The sequence below is a fragment of the Ambystoma mexicanum genome, chromosome 7p (assembly GCF_040938575.1).
Source record: "Ambystoma mexicanum isolate Mex_15411 chromosome 7p, UKY_AmexF1_1, whole genome shotgun sequence".
Classification (NCBI taxonomy): domain Eukaryota; kingdom Metazoa; phylum Chordata; class Amphibia; order Caudata; family Ambystomatidae; genus Ambystoma; species Ambystoma mexicanum.
This window is the reverse complement of record NC_090939.1, coordinates 747,040,119-747,056,705: the sequence shown is the minus strand read 5'-3', so window position 1 is coordinate 747,056,705 and position 16,587 is coordinate 747,040,119. Positions and strand designations below refer to the sequence as shown.

The following is a 16,587-nucleotide window of genomic DNA, read 5'->3' as shown; positions in this document are numbered from 1 at the left end:
CTGCGATTTGTCCGTTTTGCCCATGCTGATATGGATTCCCGACTCCATTGGGTGCGGCGGGAAAGGGCCCACTCGTCTGGCCTGGGTGACGGTTGTGTGGCGCTGTGGTCGACGTGTCCCGGTGTCAGGGCACTGAAAAACAGCAGAGGCCCTCCACGAGGTCGCCGCTGCCCAGGAGTTGTCGCAGCTCGGCGTGGGCCCCAGCGAAGAGTTTTCCCGCTATGTCTTTTAGTCGCTCGACCTCGCTCGGGGCCTCCGCCGGCAGGGCGCATCGGAGATGGCGGGGCCCGGGCCGTGTAGATCTAGAAGGCTGGAGAGTTTGTGAGTTTTAAAGCCCTTTCACAGCCGGGCTCGGACGGCCTGGGTGGGGCAGCCGCACGGGCCTCTCGTCTGATCGTTTGCTGGAGATGGGCCTGTGGTTGGGGCCGTTAACAGTTCACGGAGTCGGAGGCCTGTAGAGCGCGGCTGGGCAACCGTGCGGGGATCTGTGGGCCGGGGAAGAGGCCCAGGGTGGGCGGGGGGGCGCCGCTCCTACCTGGTGCCGATGGTGTGTTCCCTCACTCTCCGGCTGGGTCTGGAGGGCTCTGTAGGCTGGATGCAAGTGTCAGCGCCCCGACCGACCGGAAGGCCGATGGCGCAGGCGGGCCGGGCGGGCTCTCAGCCGCCTCCGCTATTCTCGGGCTGCGGATTTCGGGCCTGCCGCGGGCGCCACCTCCAAGGAGCCCAGGCGCCACCCGCCTCGCCTGGCAGCCTGCTCCTTGATTGATCTGGGGACGGTCGCTCGGGCGAGGATGATGCTGGAGGGTCGGACACCCCGCCGCTGAAGTGCTGCGCCGCTGCGGCCTCGCCCCTGCCGCCGCTGCGTTGACCAGGATAATGGCAGAGGGCGATGAAGTTGGTATCTGCCAGTCGTTAGAGACCTGGAGTATGTTATCGAGGTGGATGGGGGGGGCATTCGGGGGAGAATAACGCTATTTTATCAGGATCTTTCTCGGGATCGGTGCGGAGCTCTCTAGTAAGCAGGCATCTTGGACGGCTCTCTAGCGCCCTCTTTGTACTGAGGGTTTATGATTTTGACTACTTAGGAATATGGTTCTCGTTGGCGGTGTCGAAAACAAACAGGAAATTAGAATGAGTCAATCGCTGGGGGGAGTGTTTCTGTTTTGCAGCTTCGTGCCAAGGTCAACCACTCCCTATGATACTCAAGGTTTATGAGGTAGGGACAAAGGCAGCAATTAGCTATGGTGCCTCGCTATGGGAATATGCAAATGTGTCAGAATTAGAGATAATGGAGAATACATTTTTTCAAAAGGCTTCTGGGTCTTCCCTGTTCGGCCCCTACCTTTGCAGTGCATGTGGAATTGGGTGCTAGATTTCTGGAGGATGATTGGCGTATGGCCGCACTTCTACATTGCCTTAGAATCCGGTCAAACCCTACGGCGGGCCTGACTCAATATATCAAGGCTATTCTATTACGAGAAGGCTGGAACAAGATCCCGCGGCTATGCTATATTAGAACCAATGTGCATCAGACGAATGTCTTAGCTCTTTTTCCGCCATGTAGCACACTGAGCATTGAAGATAAGAATATTTATAAGAAAGTCTTCGTATCATCTGTAACAGAACAGCTTGAAACGAGTGAACTGATAAATAATGCAAACCGGATGCATGCAATTGTAAGTAGTGTGGACTCTATGTAGAAGTAGCATACCCTGAGCCACAGGAAATCAGACCGCTGGTTAATCACAAGAGCCCATTTTAACAGTCTCCTGTCGAGAGCCAAAACTGTAAACTGGCAAGGCTACCCAGATGACTTCAGCTGTCCATTGTGTAATGTAATGGAGGAGAATGTTTTAAATTGTATTCTCTTGTGCCCCGCATATTTACATGGTATCAGGTAATAATATCCCCATATATATGGTCGCCATCTATAATGTCGTTGGTAAAAGGTTGTGGCGACATTACATAGGTGACCTTATATTTAGGAACAGGGGGAGCGGGGGTTCCGGGGGTGTTCCTGCACACCTTGAAAGAAAAAAAGGGTTTGGGGTTGCGGGGGTGTCCCCTGCATGGTCCATGTAATAATGTTCCCTCAAAAAACAGCAATTTTTCGTCGTTTTTTAGCATGCCGATATTTTTGAGGGGACATTATTACATGGAGCCATTTACATATAAGGCAACACACCAGTCGTCCTGTTCTGAAGCAACAGAAATGTACACAATGTCCTGCAGCCTTATACTACCTCCTCATGGATGATTCGCCTTGTGTGTCCTAGGCGTTATTATGTTCTCTTAAGAGGGCAATGAGAGTGAGGAAACACTATATGGATATCTTATCATGATTTTTTAATCTTTTGATTTTGTTGCTCTATTTTATGTCTTGCATGTTTTCATTTGTTTTTAATTCTCCATTTTGTGTCTTTTATGTAATGAATTGGTTGTATTTTGTGTTGTTTAATGGATTTTATCCGACAAAACAAATATTATCATCAATGTCTTTTTAAGGGATCTTTTCCCATGTACTGCTATTCGCAAAAATCTATTCAGAAAACAAGTTTGTCACAAGAAAATGTTAAGCGATGATATTATGTGTTTTTTCTTTATGTGTAGAATTATTTAGGAATAATAGGCTTTTTTACTTTTCCCTCACAGAAAGAAAAGAAAAGTGGGCTCCTGAAACTTTTAGCCGGATCCTCCAAGAAGAAGTCACGCACCCCTCCTTCAGTATCCCCGACCCATGATCCTCAGGCAGCGGTGGACGATGGCGTTGGGCAGGGGGCTGTGGGCCCCCACATCTCATCCCTATCCAGCCATGGCAGGGCCGGCTCGTGCCCTATTGAAAGCGAGATGCAAGGCGCCATGGGGATGCATCCGCTGCACCGAAAAACAGGCTCCTTGGATCTGAATTTTTCCATCCCCTCTCCGGTCAGGCAAGCGTCTCTGACGATGGCGGCAGTGCGTCCTGAGCCGAAGCCATTACCGCGTGAAAGGTAAGAAGGAAAGCGATGATCCCAACTTGAAGGTGCTTTGGGGAGAACATTGGAATAGAGGCCGGTTTCCATTGGCTCTGATGAGATCATTACACTTTGAAAATATCCTTTCTCCCATTTCACCACTAGTTTGATCCTCAGTGGTCCTTGGTGTGCCTTATTGATGTGATGTTATCATCAAGGCATTGATGGACCAGAAGTTGTCAGTCGTGTATGTGTTCAATCTATGCAAGACTATCTGTGTGAATGCAATCTCCGTTAAGTTGTACGGTTCATTTATTTCAGTGATTCCCGTGGGGCAGGGAGCTATAAGCTTCTTAGTGTCATCTGGTCCCTGAAGAAAATTCAGCTCATAGTGTGCTTTTGAGCTTATTTGCATATCCACAATGCATTGCTCTGTGGCTGTGAGCTGCAGGTGAAGGATTGCTGTTGGGTGACTGTTGCATGCGTGGCTAGCTGAAATCCTACTCTACTCTCATATTTCAGCTAGGAGGCTTTTTCACCCACCATGGAATTGTGGGTATTTGCCTCACACACCCACACCTGCCTTCTTCCTTCGTGCTTGTAAAATTATGCCACTCAATCTTCTTGTGGGTCTGCAGTTTCACTGCTCTAAGTATGGTAGAACCCAACCCAACCCTCTCTCCACCTACTATCTGGAGGGGTGGACTGGGAACCAAAAGAGGCCCTGGAAATAATAAAGTGGCCCCATATTACACATTTTCAGCAAGCCAAACCATTTTCCTATGAGAACATTTGGAAATAGAATAGGTTACCACAAAAAGAGGACTAAGGTACAGAGGCCTACTGGGAAATCTCCACAGTTCCCTGTAGGCCAGTCCACCCCTGACCAACTAGTCTGGTGAACCTTCAGTAGAAGCATCCTTCCTGTCCATAATGGCTGCCTCTGAGCTAGGGTCCATAGTGAAATTGCCAGGCTTGTCTAGGCTCATCTCAAGCACCCTGAAACTCCTTTATGGGCTATCCTGGCTGTCTCGGATTGGCTTCAATAACAGCCTATCTGGAGATGCCTGCAGGCAATTTTCCAACCATGCCCCCCTTCTTTGGAAAAGAAAAGTGGTACTGCCTTCTGTCAGTGCAGGTCTGAATGCCAGACCTGTCAATGAGTCCCTCTGAATTATCCAGGGGAGTGGTGGGTGGTCGAGCATGCTCTTACTAGATTTGGAAATTTGATTGCAACCATAAGTGGGTATTTCCTGCAATATTTGCTCCATGATCCCTGACAGCACAGGTGTATCTATCAGATCAATATGTGAGGATTAATCTTGCACCAATGAGCAAAGAGATGGCTGTACCGTCACACCGCTATCAGTTCATTACGTTTCACGGTCTGCTCCGCTCCCACCAAAGAGCATGCCTCTGTCCTCGAGGCGGGGCTATCCAAAGGAATGACCTGCTTAGAATCCCAGATGTAGGGTTGTGGGTGTGTGCACGTTCGTGTGTGCGCGCACGCGCGCGTTGAAACACGATGACTTGTGAATAAGATTTTCTCTGTAGCCCGTGACCTATATGATGAATAGAACTGGAAAGCACCTGAGTTTCTTTGGCGCTTCATTAGAATCCCTGTGCCCCGCATATTAACACGCACCTGGAGTTTCCTGGCTTTTGTTTGATTGCTGAAGTCCCAGCCCAGTCAGCAGTGGAAAGGCCTTCCCTGGAAGGCATTGCTGCCACAAGGAAATGGTCCGTAGCAATGCATTGTAGCCGTCAGATCAATGACAGATACGCAATGCACCAATGCTATGAGAAGGCGGGTGCTCCAGAGGCAAGATAGCAATGGACCTGCCAAATGCTGTGGTGTTTGATGCGGCTGCATGTGCACAAGGTTCTAAATTGAAACCTTGTGGTTGAACAGTGGGTGGTTGGGGAATCCGTTGGCGTTAATTCGCTGACATCAGGGCTCCACGTGTGTAGCCTTGCTTTTCTCATACTAAACATTGAGTTGGACGCTATTGTGCTTGTCCTGCCCATATCATCTGCCTCTTTTAATCTCTATCTTTGTGGAAGTTATGTTCGTTCTGTTGTTATTACTGTCGTATGCTACGACGCCGTCTTTCGGAAATGCATTGCGTTACTTGTGTTCATGCCATCATTTGTGCCATGCTTGATATGCTGCTTGGGGGTCACCCACAAAGGACCCAGAACCACCGCCATGTTCAAATGAATGCCACATGTAGGTTCGTCACACCGACACCTTGGCGGGAGCATCTCACCCCGGCTGCCGTAGACTACGCAGGCTTCCAGTCAGGGCCAGAGTTCAATTCAAGATGCGAACTCTTTCCCAAAAAGCCCTGTATGGTAGAGCTCATCTCTAGCTGAAGGATGAAGTCGCCCGGTGCCCCCTACCCATGCTCGCAGGTCCAGTAGTACAAGCCTTCTGATTGCGCCCCTTTCAGACGTTCTAGGGTCATGGACAACGCGTTTCAAGGGCAGGCCAAAAAAAACATGATATTTCCTTCTGCGGGATCCGCACCTAACAACTGACCTGTTGTTTCAGACAAAAAGTAAAACTACGATTGCAAAAATCTTGAACCATCTCCTTATGTCCTCAGCACTTTACAGTGGTCGTTAGTCTTGTATAAATGAGTGTGAAGTAAAAATGAAAATGAAATGTTGATTTTAAGCCACAGCGCAAACAAACTCCTGTAAGTCTACCAGGTGTGCCCAGGTGGTGAGCCACTAAAAAGTGCTGTTGTCACAAAATTTAAAATTAAAACATACAGAAAAGATACTTATGGAGAAACGATCAGTAACGGAAGACTCAGTCACTTCGACACTGCATCGGCTGGTAAGTTTAAAGGTGTTAAACACGGAGCATCGGGTTGACCCGGAAGTCCAGCAGAAACCAGGGAAATGCCTCCGGAATGACTGAACAGCGATGGCAACACATGGTATTGGACTAGGAAATGCAGTGTGCATGACCATGCAGATTGGAGGAGCTGCAAAGCATCACAGAAAGGGAGCAGTGGTGACACAACACACTGGGAAAGACTGGTTATTGGCACCCCATCGACCATAGGATTCACATCAAAACTGTATGCATCGCCCATCACGCCTACCACAGCAGGGGTCCTAAATCCATAACAAGGATATCTGCCCACTAGCTATCATCAAGAACACCCCCATCAGCAGTGATCCCATAGGAATGGCGCCTGCCAACAACCAAACATAGCACTGAGGATCTTCCTTTGCATTTCACAAATGCAAAGTCTGGTACTCACCAAACTTGGATATTCAACTAACAGTGGCACAGGGCCAGCACCAGTACCTCGACCAACTACACACCCACTGTGACGCTATTGCGCTGCAGGAGTACAGGGGAGTACAGGGATGACAAATGAATACAGCTCCTACTGAGCCCTGCACTAACACTTAATCCGCAGTGATCCCAGCTGTAAAGGTGAAACCAACACAGCTTGACAGACATAGGTCCTTTGCCTCTTTAATGTATTATGGGCCGAGGGCAGGCTATTCTTTTCAGGGGAGATGTGAGCTTGCACAAAAGGCGACTAAACAATAATAGTAACGTGGGACCAAATAAAAGAATTTCCAACCAAGGTTCTACAAGAATAGGATACTTTAATTACACAAGCAACACAAACTTACTGGTCAAAGACACTGTTAGCCACCACTCTAAAGGAAGATACAGAACATGCAGAGTTTTTAGTGAAAGGGGGGATTCGGGATCTGAAGACATGGATGCACAGGCAATCATTGGCGCAGCAATGTCAAGTTCAATGAAGATGCCTGTAGAACAAAGTAGAGAGTGAGGTCTTACTAGTCGCAAGGGTCCTCTAAGGGAATCCAGGGAGACAGATCCATCTCAATAACTTAAATGGATGTTCTTGGTGCTCAAGAGCATATAGTCAGGCTTCTAGGTGCTTTAAGTGAGTGGAGTCGGCATCAAGATATTATAAGTCAGTTGCTTCCAATGGAACGTGAGCAAGACAGTCCAGAGATGCAGTGCGGTCCTGTAGCGGTGATCGGTTCTAATCAGATGAAGAACGGGCAGGTGATGGGTAGAGTGGGCATCTCGAAACAGTCACGTTGGCTCAAAGAGTCCAATGGTGCAGTGTTGTTTTTCAGTGCTAATCATCTCAAATGGCAGATGCGCAGGCAGGCAATGCTTGAGTCAGTGACTCGGCAACTCGACACAGATTGAAAAGTGGCAAGTTACTAAGGCAGCTCCCAGTGATTGCAGGGGCTCAGAAACGGTCGTGAAGCAGTTGAGCTGGGCTGAAAATTGATTGACGCTCGAATAGGTTCCAGGGCTGTTTCATGACCTCTGGTTGCTGGGGGTCTCCCTAGAGGGTCTCCAAGAGAATTTAAGTCCCTGGTTCTACATATGTCAGCTTGGAACAGATAATTGTACAATTTAATTTGGGTTCAGGATTGCCCACAGTTAAAGGCTAATTCTGGCTGGTGGAGCTTTGGGCACAATCAATCTTTTGGCAGGAAGGCACATGTCACTTTTAATGCCATTTGCCAAACTAGAAGGCAGCTGATGAGAGTTGTTAGTATACACGCTCAGCAGTCACATGCTGGCACTACACTTTTCAGCATTGAGTCTCATGAAATGGGGCTCTGATTAGCAGGCCTCACTTCCAGAGACAGATCTAGCTGCATCATTGTAATATTAAAAGTAAAACATTTCAGGCTATTTTGTCATCATACATGACATTATGTTACACCCACTCACTGTAACCTCATCCCGCTAGGGGGCTACCCTAAAATTATATAAACCTAACAGGTTTGGCAAAGACTACTGGAGAATGGATTGATTTGCGATATATTCTACGCAAATGAAACGGAATCAAGCGAACACTACCACAAACAGCTAACACTCCACCCCGATCAAATCCTTCAGTAGCACTTGTTCCCCTACACCCGATGGCACCAAACTTTCCCCCCACTACATGTACCCTCATTTGTCTACCCCCTCTTCTTCGTGACTGAATCACCTGCAAAATATTTTATAAATTTACACATCACACAAAGATTCCCCCACTTGGCTTCATCGTGCCTATCAGCATCACATTAGCATTAATTGAGCTATGATAAAGCATGTCTCTTGGGGAGCCTTGGGAGCAAGTGAGTTGGCAAAGGAGAAGGCTGGCGGACTGCACAGGCTAGTGGAATAAACGTGCGACTTTGGAGAAAGGCTTCTGCATTGTGTTACATGTGGCGCTGGAGGAAGGCTTTTGTTTTTACTTGCCTTCTGAAATCAGGTTCCGCCCACCACACCTGAGACCACCTGTGGACAACATAATTACAGCGGGCCACACGACTTGCACGTGCTTTGGGAGCAAGTGAGTTGGCAAGTGAGAAGGCTGTTAGGCTCTTTGACTGCATTGGCCAAATTGCAGCGTGGTACCGTTCTATGGTAAGACATTTATTAGTTCTGTCTCTTGTTGTGCAGGGCAGTGAAAACCTACGTCGGCTACGTAAGTGAAGTTATCAACTGGCATTGCACCTCATCCTAAATAAAAGTGGGGGTATTATTATTTTTGCTCCATACCAAAAGGAAAGGGTAATAAGATCAGTGCACAGTGTCTCGCTGATCCGCTGTACAGTGAGTTAGGTGTGGGCACTAACTCTCCATTTATTACGTCTGTTCAAGTAAGTTGCCGGCGTAAGCAAGTGGTTAAATCCAACATTGTTTCGCTCGCGCTTCTTCGCAGGTGGAAGCGGTTGATGTTTTTGGTTGATCTCTATGTATCCTTTACAATTACTAATATGGAAGTGTATGGATTGGAGCACCCGCCCTCTAACTATTCTTGTTTACACTGTGTGTAATTGTTATTTAAAATGCGTGGAAAGAATCGCTGCCATTTGAGAAGCGAAAGTAGTACTCCGCTTGACAACGAGTTAGTTCAAAATATTCGAAAGGAGAGGATGAACACTAACCATTGTGATCAAGGAAAAAGGATATTGTTTTTCACACGCATGCTTCCTAACACTTACAGTCAGGCTTTTCAGTCTGAGTAATCTATTTCCGATTCTGCGATGGTGGGCATTAGATAGGACTTCTGTGAACGATTGGATATATCTGGTCCACTGTTGAGAGACGTAGAAAGACAGGCCAGTATCTCTTCGAAGGATGTTTGTATTAGTTCAGAGGAAGAAATACAAGCTCTTAAAGTGTCATCAGCGAGATTGAGTGCCTCTCCTGAATTGTGTGATTCCCCTAGTGATCGGGAAAGGGATGATATGCCCAACTTGGTTGAGAGATCTGGCTCACCATATGTTAGAGAAGACATTGTATTGTCGAGAGAAACTACTATGCATGCTGAGTCAAATGTTGGCAATCGGTTCAAGGTTCCTTTTCAAGGTGAAGTTCCCCCTATTACAAAAGTGACCGATGTTGGAAGCAGTCCCTTGATTGCATTAAACCTGGTTCTGCAGTAATTTATTAGAATGTAAGACACAGTGGTTGTATTCTTAATTAAAAACATTTGTATTAACTGGTGATTTTAGAGATAATAGTAAGACGAATGAAGTTGCTAGTACAAACAATATTGATGAAAATGTAATTGAGAGTGTTACCAATGGTATTTTACAGGGGACACCCATAGAGAAAACGACAATAATGGGGATGGTTTGGTTGCCCAGAAACATAACAATGGTCTGGCTGAGAAGAAGACAAGAAACATAAAGGGACAAGCCATACACAACAATAGAGGGTCCAGAAGGTTTTTAAGAAACATTCTGAATTCATCACAATTAAGAGAATCTCAGACAGAATCTGTTGAGGTACACTTGATGCCTGAAGTGATTGTTATTAATGATACATCAAAACAATCTAAATTATGCAACATGAATAAGATGAATGTGGTTCGTGATTCAAATGTTGGTGGTTGTGAAATTTGGTCCAATTGAATGCAAAGTTGAAGTTCGTAATATTAAAATATCGAAAGGTTAAACGTAAAAAACGGAGTACTAAAAACCAGGTGAAAAAGATTGGCTTAAGACGATGGTTTTGTACCACTGTTGGCAAGGAAGATGGCAACTGTAATGATAGGGTAATTGAAGAGCTTTTAAATGATGAGCAAGTGGACAGAGGGAGTGGTAAACACTGACAATAACCGTAGAGTGACTAGAGGTGAGGTTAGTGAGAGAAGGGGTTCCGGCAGAATGAGTGAATAATGAGTTGGAGTGTGTGAAAGTGGTTGGATTGCTAATCCACAAAGAAGATGAGAGCATTATACAAGCAGACAAAAGAACACTGCCTGACAGGTTGGTTAAAGCTGGTTCCGTTGGAGTGCGCTTCTCTGAGTCAAATTCCTTATCTATTATTTTTGAAGCAGTTATTCAAAATGAGAGGAATGCACCATTGAACAGGCCAAAATGGTATCCCTCTTTTCTATTATACCTAAATTAACAGCAATTTCCTCTATGGAGTTAATGTGTGTTCATTTGTTTGATAGACAGGTGTTGGGATAATGTGAAGTACATTTGTATTCACATCTGGTTAAAAACATGGTCTTAAACATGCAGACAGAGTTTATGAAAAGAGGTTTCAATTGTTATGAGGGGGATGCTGTGAGCAATGGAAAGGTCAACAATGTGCACAAGAGTTCGACAAGTAAACCTAGTATAAAACCTAGTATAAAATGTACAGAGTGATGGGAAAGATAGCCAGGTCCCAATTGAGTTGGAATCAGCGAATTTTGCCTTGCTTGCATCCCTACTGAAAAGTATCCAACCTTCTAATCAATGTTTGCAAACTACAGAGTGGAAGTGTTTGTCTTGGAATAGACTAGGTTATAACAGTTTTGGATAGAGCACTGAGCGTAGTTTTTTCAAAATATAACATTATTTTTGTACAAGAAACTTGGATATGCACCACTCCTATTTTTGATGCGTTTAGCGTATTGGATAAACGTGCTAAAAAAGGGTCAATGGGACACCCCCTGGGGGGGATCCTAACTGTGGTTAAGAATATTCAAGGTCACAAATGGAAGAATATTTTGACATCATCTGATGGCTTTCTGCCAATGACAATTGACGATCATATATCAAGGGTCTCTCGCTCTGTGCTGTCAATAAATGTTTATTATAATCCAGTTAATGATGTTCTTATAAACATAATTGACAACATTTTGATAGACTGGGTTTTGAAAGGAAATAATCATTTAATAATAATTGTGGGAGATCTTAATAGTGTATGTCCTAGTATAAACTCCGATGTCGGAGATTTAAATGCGAATGTTGGAATTCCTCACTTGATTCACAATTCCAAAAAGAGGAAAAAAGTTAGTGATGGATTTGCTTGGGCTCAGTTTCTAGCTAAGTGGGGTTTCTGTCAAGTGAAATCCCTCTTTAGTTTAGAATCAATGCCCCTACCTATGTGGTTCGGTGTGGCCTCAAAATCCACCTTGGATTACATTTATATGGCCAATATTGTTGTGGACAGTATTGAATCATTCGTTGTCACAAAAACAGGTAGGAGGGACCATGGAATTCTTACTGTTTGCTTTTTACTATCTAGTATGGAGTCCAGGGCCTCTACTTCACATTGTACTCATCTGATTAATACTGCTTGAGGCAAGTAGTAACGATGAGAAGGTCAATAATATGTTGGTTATATGGTGGACCAGTATGGACGATGATGATAAAGATTTGGTGTGCTCACCTGGATAGTTTTCAAATACATTGACACTGTTGAAAACACAAATCCACACAACATTGCATTGGAAGAAGCAGAACCTTACAGAAGATAAGAACTATGTGTATGATAGGGAAATGAGCAAAGGTGAACCAAGTGATTAAATCTACAGGCAATTGGGAGCTTAGAAATAGTGAGATATGCTCTTGTAAGTTTACGTTCAAGTCATGGTTAATAAATCATAATATTCTGAGATATATAAAAGTCAACCAGGAATTACTGGGTGACATAATCAAGGGAAACTCAAAGTCTATTTGGTGGAAGCTGAAGCTCAAACATGAGAGTCAGATAAATAAGCCGTCTTCCAGTATTGCCGAAAGTATCTGGATTGAACACTTCTCGTACATATTCTGGGATCAAAACAGAAACACTCTTGGAGGTGATGTAACTACCTCTGACACAGGGCTCAATTGGGATTATGAGTATGACAAGGATGACATTGAGAATATCATAGTCAACTTAAAAAATTCCAGATCTTGTGGGCATGATGGACTAATGAATAGTCTGTTGAAAAAGAACGCAATACTTTGGTCTGAGATTCTTTTTCGCCTCTTCACTCAGGTTGCAGAAATGGGCATTTGCCCTGCTTATTAGAAGCAAGCAATTGTTTTTCCCATTTTTAAAAGGGGTTCTAGGAATCATCCCGAGATACAGACCTTTTTCAATTATTGATGTCTCCTCCAAGATTTTGGCTAGAATTGTGTTAAACAGGGTCTATGTCATTTTTCCACTTTCTGATGGTCGCACATAAAAAAGACTGATTTATTTCACTCGATTTTGTGTGGCCCCCAGAAAGCAGGAAAATGACATGACCGAGGGATTGTATTTTGTAAATCCGGGGGTTTTACGCCCCGTGTCCCCTGTCGCTCCTTGCTGCCCCACCCCCTCCCTGTACCCCGCATACACTCACGTATTAGCACACAGTTATAGACACACACACACAAACACAGAAATAAAACTTGATTAGAAGCAAAATTAAGATCTAGCATTTCAATGATGAAGCTTGTGAAGAGTCGCTCTTTTCTCTGATTGAGTTTTATAGAATGAAGATGACACCAATAGTGGAATTGAACTACTCTTGCTATCAAATGGGAAATTCTTGGATCGACTGGAGGGGTGAATTTTGAAGAAAGTGTTGGGCCTACCTAAATCAGTTCCTATAAGCGTGATTCGACTGGAATTAGGCCTGCAGTCCTGGTGGTCCCAATACATCTATACAAGTATGTCCCTCTTTTTGAAAATAGATGATGGTGATGAGAGAGGGATTTTATCATATTTGGCATACTTGATCACTATGAATTTGAATGTTTTCATGCAAAATTTTAGAAACGGATGTGTTCATTTTATGATGATGATGGACCTAAATGATTCTGTCTCTCAGTGGGTCTTGAAAAATGCGATTAAAAAATAGGACAAGATTTGGGACATTGATGACCTAGAGAGGCTGAATCGATATAACACCATGTACGCAATTGAGACCATATTTAAAGACATTTCCATCTACTAGAGCTTGCCAATGGTACTTAAAATTTAGATTCAATTGTCTCCCCACGTCAGAAGTCTTAGCTACACAATTAAATATTCCTAAGGAATTACAAACTTGTAGACCCTGAAAGGGGCAGAGTATGGAGTCATTTTTTCATCTTGCAATAGAATGTTCGGGGATGATGGAGACCAGGATGACGTTTTTTTAACCCTATGTTAATTCTACCTTGGAAGTTATTGTTATCTGCCTTTGGAACAGATTAATGCCTGGTTCTCAAATGTCTCTGCTTTTAGCTTTGGTGAAGTTTTAATTAACATGTTTGATAAATTGTCCATTGTAACCAAGAAGGGAGAAGCACTTTTAAGTATTGTTTTATGATCCACTCTGATTAATGATTTTAAAGGTTTCTGTGGTGAATTTCTACATTTTAATCTAGTATCATCAAAATTGCTTTTTTTATCGTTTTGTCTTAATTTTAAGGGTTGTTATGAATATTGTATACGGTATTATTAATGTTGTGTAAGGTATGATGTTTATCATGAACTCAACAATAAAAAAGCATGCCTCTTTGGCGCTTTCATAACCTCCCCCACATCAGCGACTTTCACAGATTGAGAGCACTGAATTGTATCAGTTCTCGGGTTCTCTTTTCTAATAAACATATTCCAAAGTGTCAGCACCAAATCCATAGGACCAGAGCTGTACTCAGGAATCAGGTACTTCAGGCCTGCACGTATCAACACCACAGGTTTTTGTGCCTCCATCCCCCTCTTTTCCACTAACAACCCCTCACCACCACCTCTTTCCTTACTGTGCCACGTGCAGCTAGGTCACCAAAATGGCACAAAGGTACAAGACCACCTTAAATTACATTACATTACATTACATAACAGCCTATATTAGAGTGGGGTATCAAATGAGGAAGGAGCAGCGATGAAACAACCCGAAAAGACAGTATGCTGGATCAGAAAAGGAGTCACCTAAGGACCGTTAAATGACAGCAAGCAGCACAAGGACATCAAACAGGCCATCCCTTGGCAGCAAAAATGACAAGCCCCTCGTCAATGGTGTGAGGGCATGCTTCCGTGAGTGCTGTGCAAAAAAGGAATGGTATACACTGGGACAGAAGGCTGAGGGGGAGTGTAGGCAGCTCTGATTGCATCACCTGCATTGCAGTCCTTTGTAGAGGGCAAAAGGTGTGTGGTAATAAGCCACTCCTGTACAAAGATGGAGGCTGCAAAGAAGCATCTAGTCCCTCTGGCATGGCGGCACAGGGAAATGGAAACCATTTTTGTGGGGATGCCATGTTCCGCTCATTTCATGTGTTGCAGGCAGGAGGGCAGAGGAAAGTGCAATGCACACAAAGTCACTCCTGTCATTTCTCTGCATTGCTGTTACTTGGGAGCACAGTTGGGTAAGCCACTGCTGTGTTTACAACTTAGCTAGCATACATGCCAACATTCTGTGACCAAAAATCTGTAGGAATCTTAAAGTTTCAGAAATAGTATCTAGCATAATGATGATATAACATGAAAGGATTTCACATGAACTTTGGCCTTCAGTCACCACAGAAAATGACCTGAAGTGACATGTGGCCTTTCGGAGATCACAGGAAAAGACTGCCTGGTGTGGCCTATCCAATAATCCTCTGACCGATCATTAGAAAGAAATGTACCAAATACGTGAGCTGTGAGCAGTGTGACCAGCTTCTTTCTCATTAACACATATTTTCCTCTTCAAAAATACCCCCTGATAATCACGAGATGGCCAGCCAGCAGGGAGCTGAAACACAAAATACCCACTGAAAAGCTATAAATCCTTCTATTTGAACAAGTGCCTGCTGTGGAGGATCCGGTGTGAAAAGACAACAAGGTGATAACACTTCTGTATACCGGAAGGGAAGTGACAGCCGCAAGGACTCCCGCAAATGTGTGTTATACAACTGCTGACTGGCAACATGCAGCAGTTGCTGGGGGCCTCCCCCAGGCTCATGGCCACTTTCAACTAAAGGTTGAAAGGCCCTGATGCCTTTCATTCCCTTGACACATCAAATATTTCAAAAAGTTACTAATTAAAACTGCTTCACCCCAATGGAAGTGACAGCCGCAAGGGCTCCCCCAAATACAGCTTTTAAGTCAAGCCCCACCTGAACAAAAGTAATACAGAGATACATATATTGTCAGATTATGAGACTGCTAAATGGAAACATGGGGCAGGTGCTGTGGGTGCTCCCTTAATTGCTGCATGGCTTTTTAACAGTTGTTCTCTTATCCCCTCAGTGTCTCCTGCCCTCCTTTCCTCTTTCTCATCCAGCTGCCTGTTTTTTCTCATATCCCCTCAGTACCTCCTGCCTTCCTTTCCTCTTTCTCATCCACCTGCCTGTTTCCTCTCCCCCTACAGCCTCCTTGATCCTTTCATTTTTACCATTGCTTTGCTTAACTTCCGGTTTTCTTCTCTTCCCCCTCTCTTGAGGCTTCTCTTGTACTAGCACTTGCTCATTGCCTTCCTATTGACCCCCTGCTTACCTCTCTCACCCCTCCCCCACTCTTCATCTCCCCCATTTCTCCTTACCTGCTGCCCCAGATCGCGTTGCTCTGCTCCTTCGGTCAAGCTTTTCCTTCTAAGTTTCAATCTACGTCATGGAGCTAATGGGTCTGTCCCGGGCCCCGCAGGGAAGGCAGCACTTACATGATTCCACCCCTTTCCCCTAGATGACAGGACACTGGGCTTTCAGACGTGGCCCCCTACCCCAGGGGAGTTGCTAGGTCTGGAAAAAGCCCGGGGCTAAGCTGATGTCGGAACTGTTGGGACTGGGGGCTAGCTAGTATTTTGGCTGTAGTTCCTGAGATTCTATCCGGGGCTACAACCAAAAGATCAGGGGCTATAGCCCCCTTAGCCCACCCCCCTAGCAACGCCCCTGCCCTACCCAAATTCAAGCGTCCAGGTGCCTCCATTCATGAAGTTGCCTCTGCATGAGTGTGGGGCATTCTTGCACTAACCCAAGTCCTTTTTCCAACTCTAGAACAGGAGCCAAATCACATTATTGAGAGCCAGTCACGAGAGGCTCTTGGCTCGAAAACATCAATAGGGAAAGGCAGCCTAACGTGTGTGTGTGCAATTGTTCCACAAGAGTTGAAACACATTTACTGCCGAGTGTGTGGCTTTTTTCCTTTTTCAGTGCCTCCGGAGCCTGACTACACATGGTCCTTTTCGCAGTGCTATACTTTGATCTGCCACTCTCATTTTTGCCTGAACACTTACCTGCAGAAATTTGGGGGAAGATGGGTTTGCAACTAGCAGCTGCATATTTACAGCTCAGCTGAGCAGAGACCGAGACCAGCGAAGAATTTCTAGTGAGAGATGCCAGCTCGGAGCTCACAGCACGACGATAAGGCACAGAGCAGCCTCTGCCCAGAGAATGT

The 16,587-nt window shown here is 45.0% G+C and overlaps 1 protein-coding gene across 1 annotated transcript in view; it reads left to right on the top strand.

Moving 5' to 3' along the window:
- SH3RF3 (SH3 domain containing ring finger 3) overlaps positions 1–16,587 on the top strand; it is a 1,766,125-nt gene that overhangs the window by 1,604,798 nt on the left and 144,740 nt on the right. Inside the window, exon 9 of the mRNA XM_069636866.1 lies at positions 2,653–2,990. Within this exon, the coding sequence (XP_069492967.1) occupies positions 2,653–2,990 (338 nt within the window). The remainder of the gene's footprint in view (positions 1–2,652; positions 2,991–16,587) is intronic.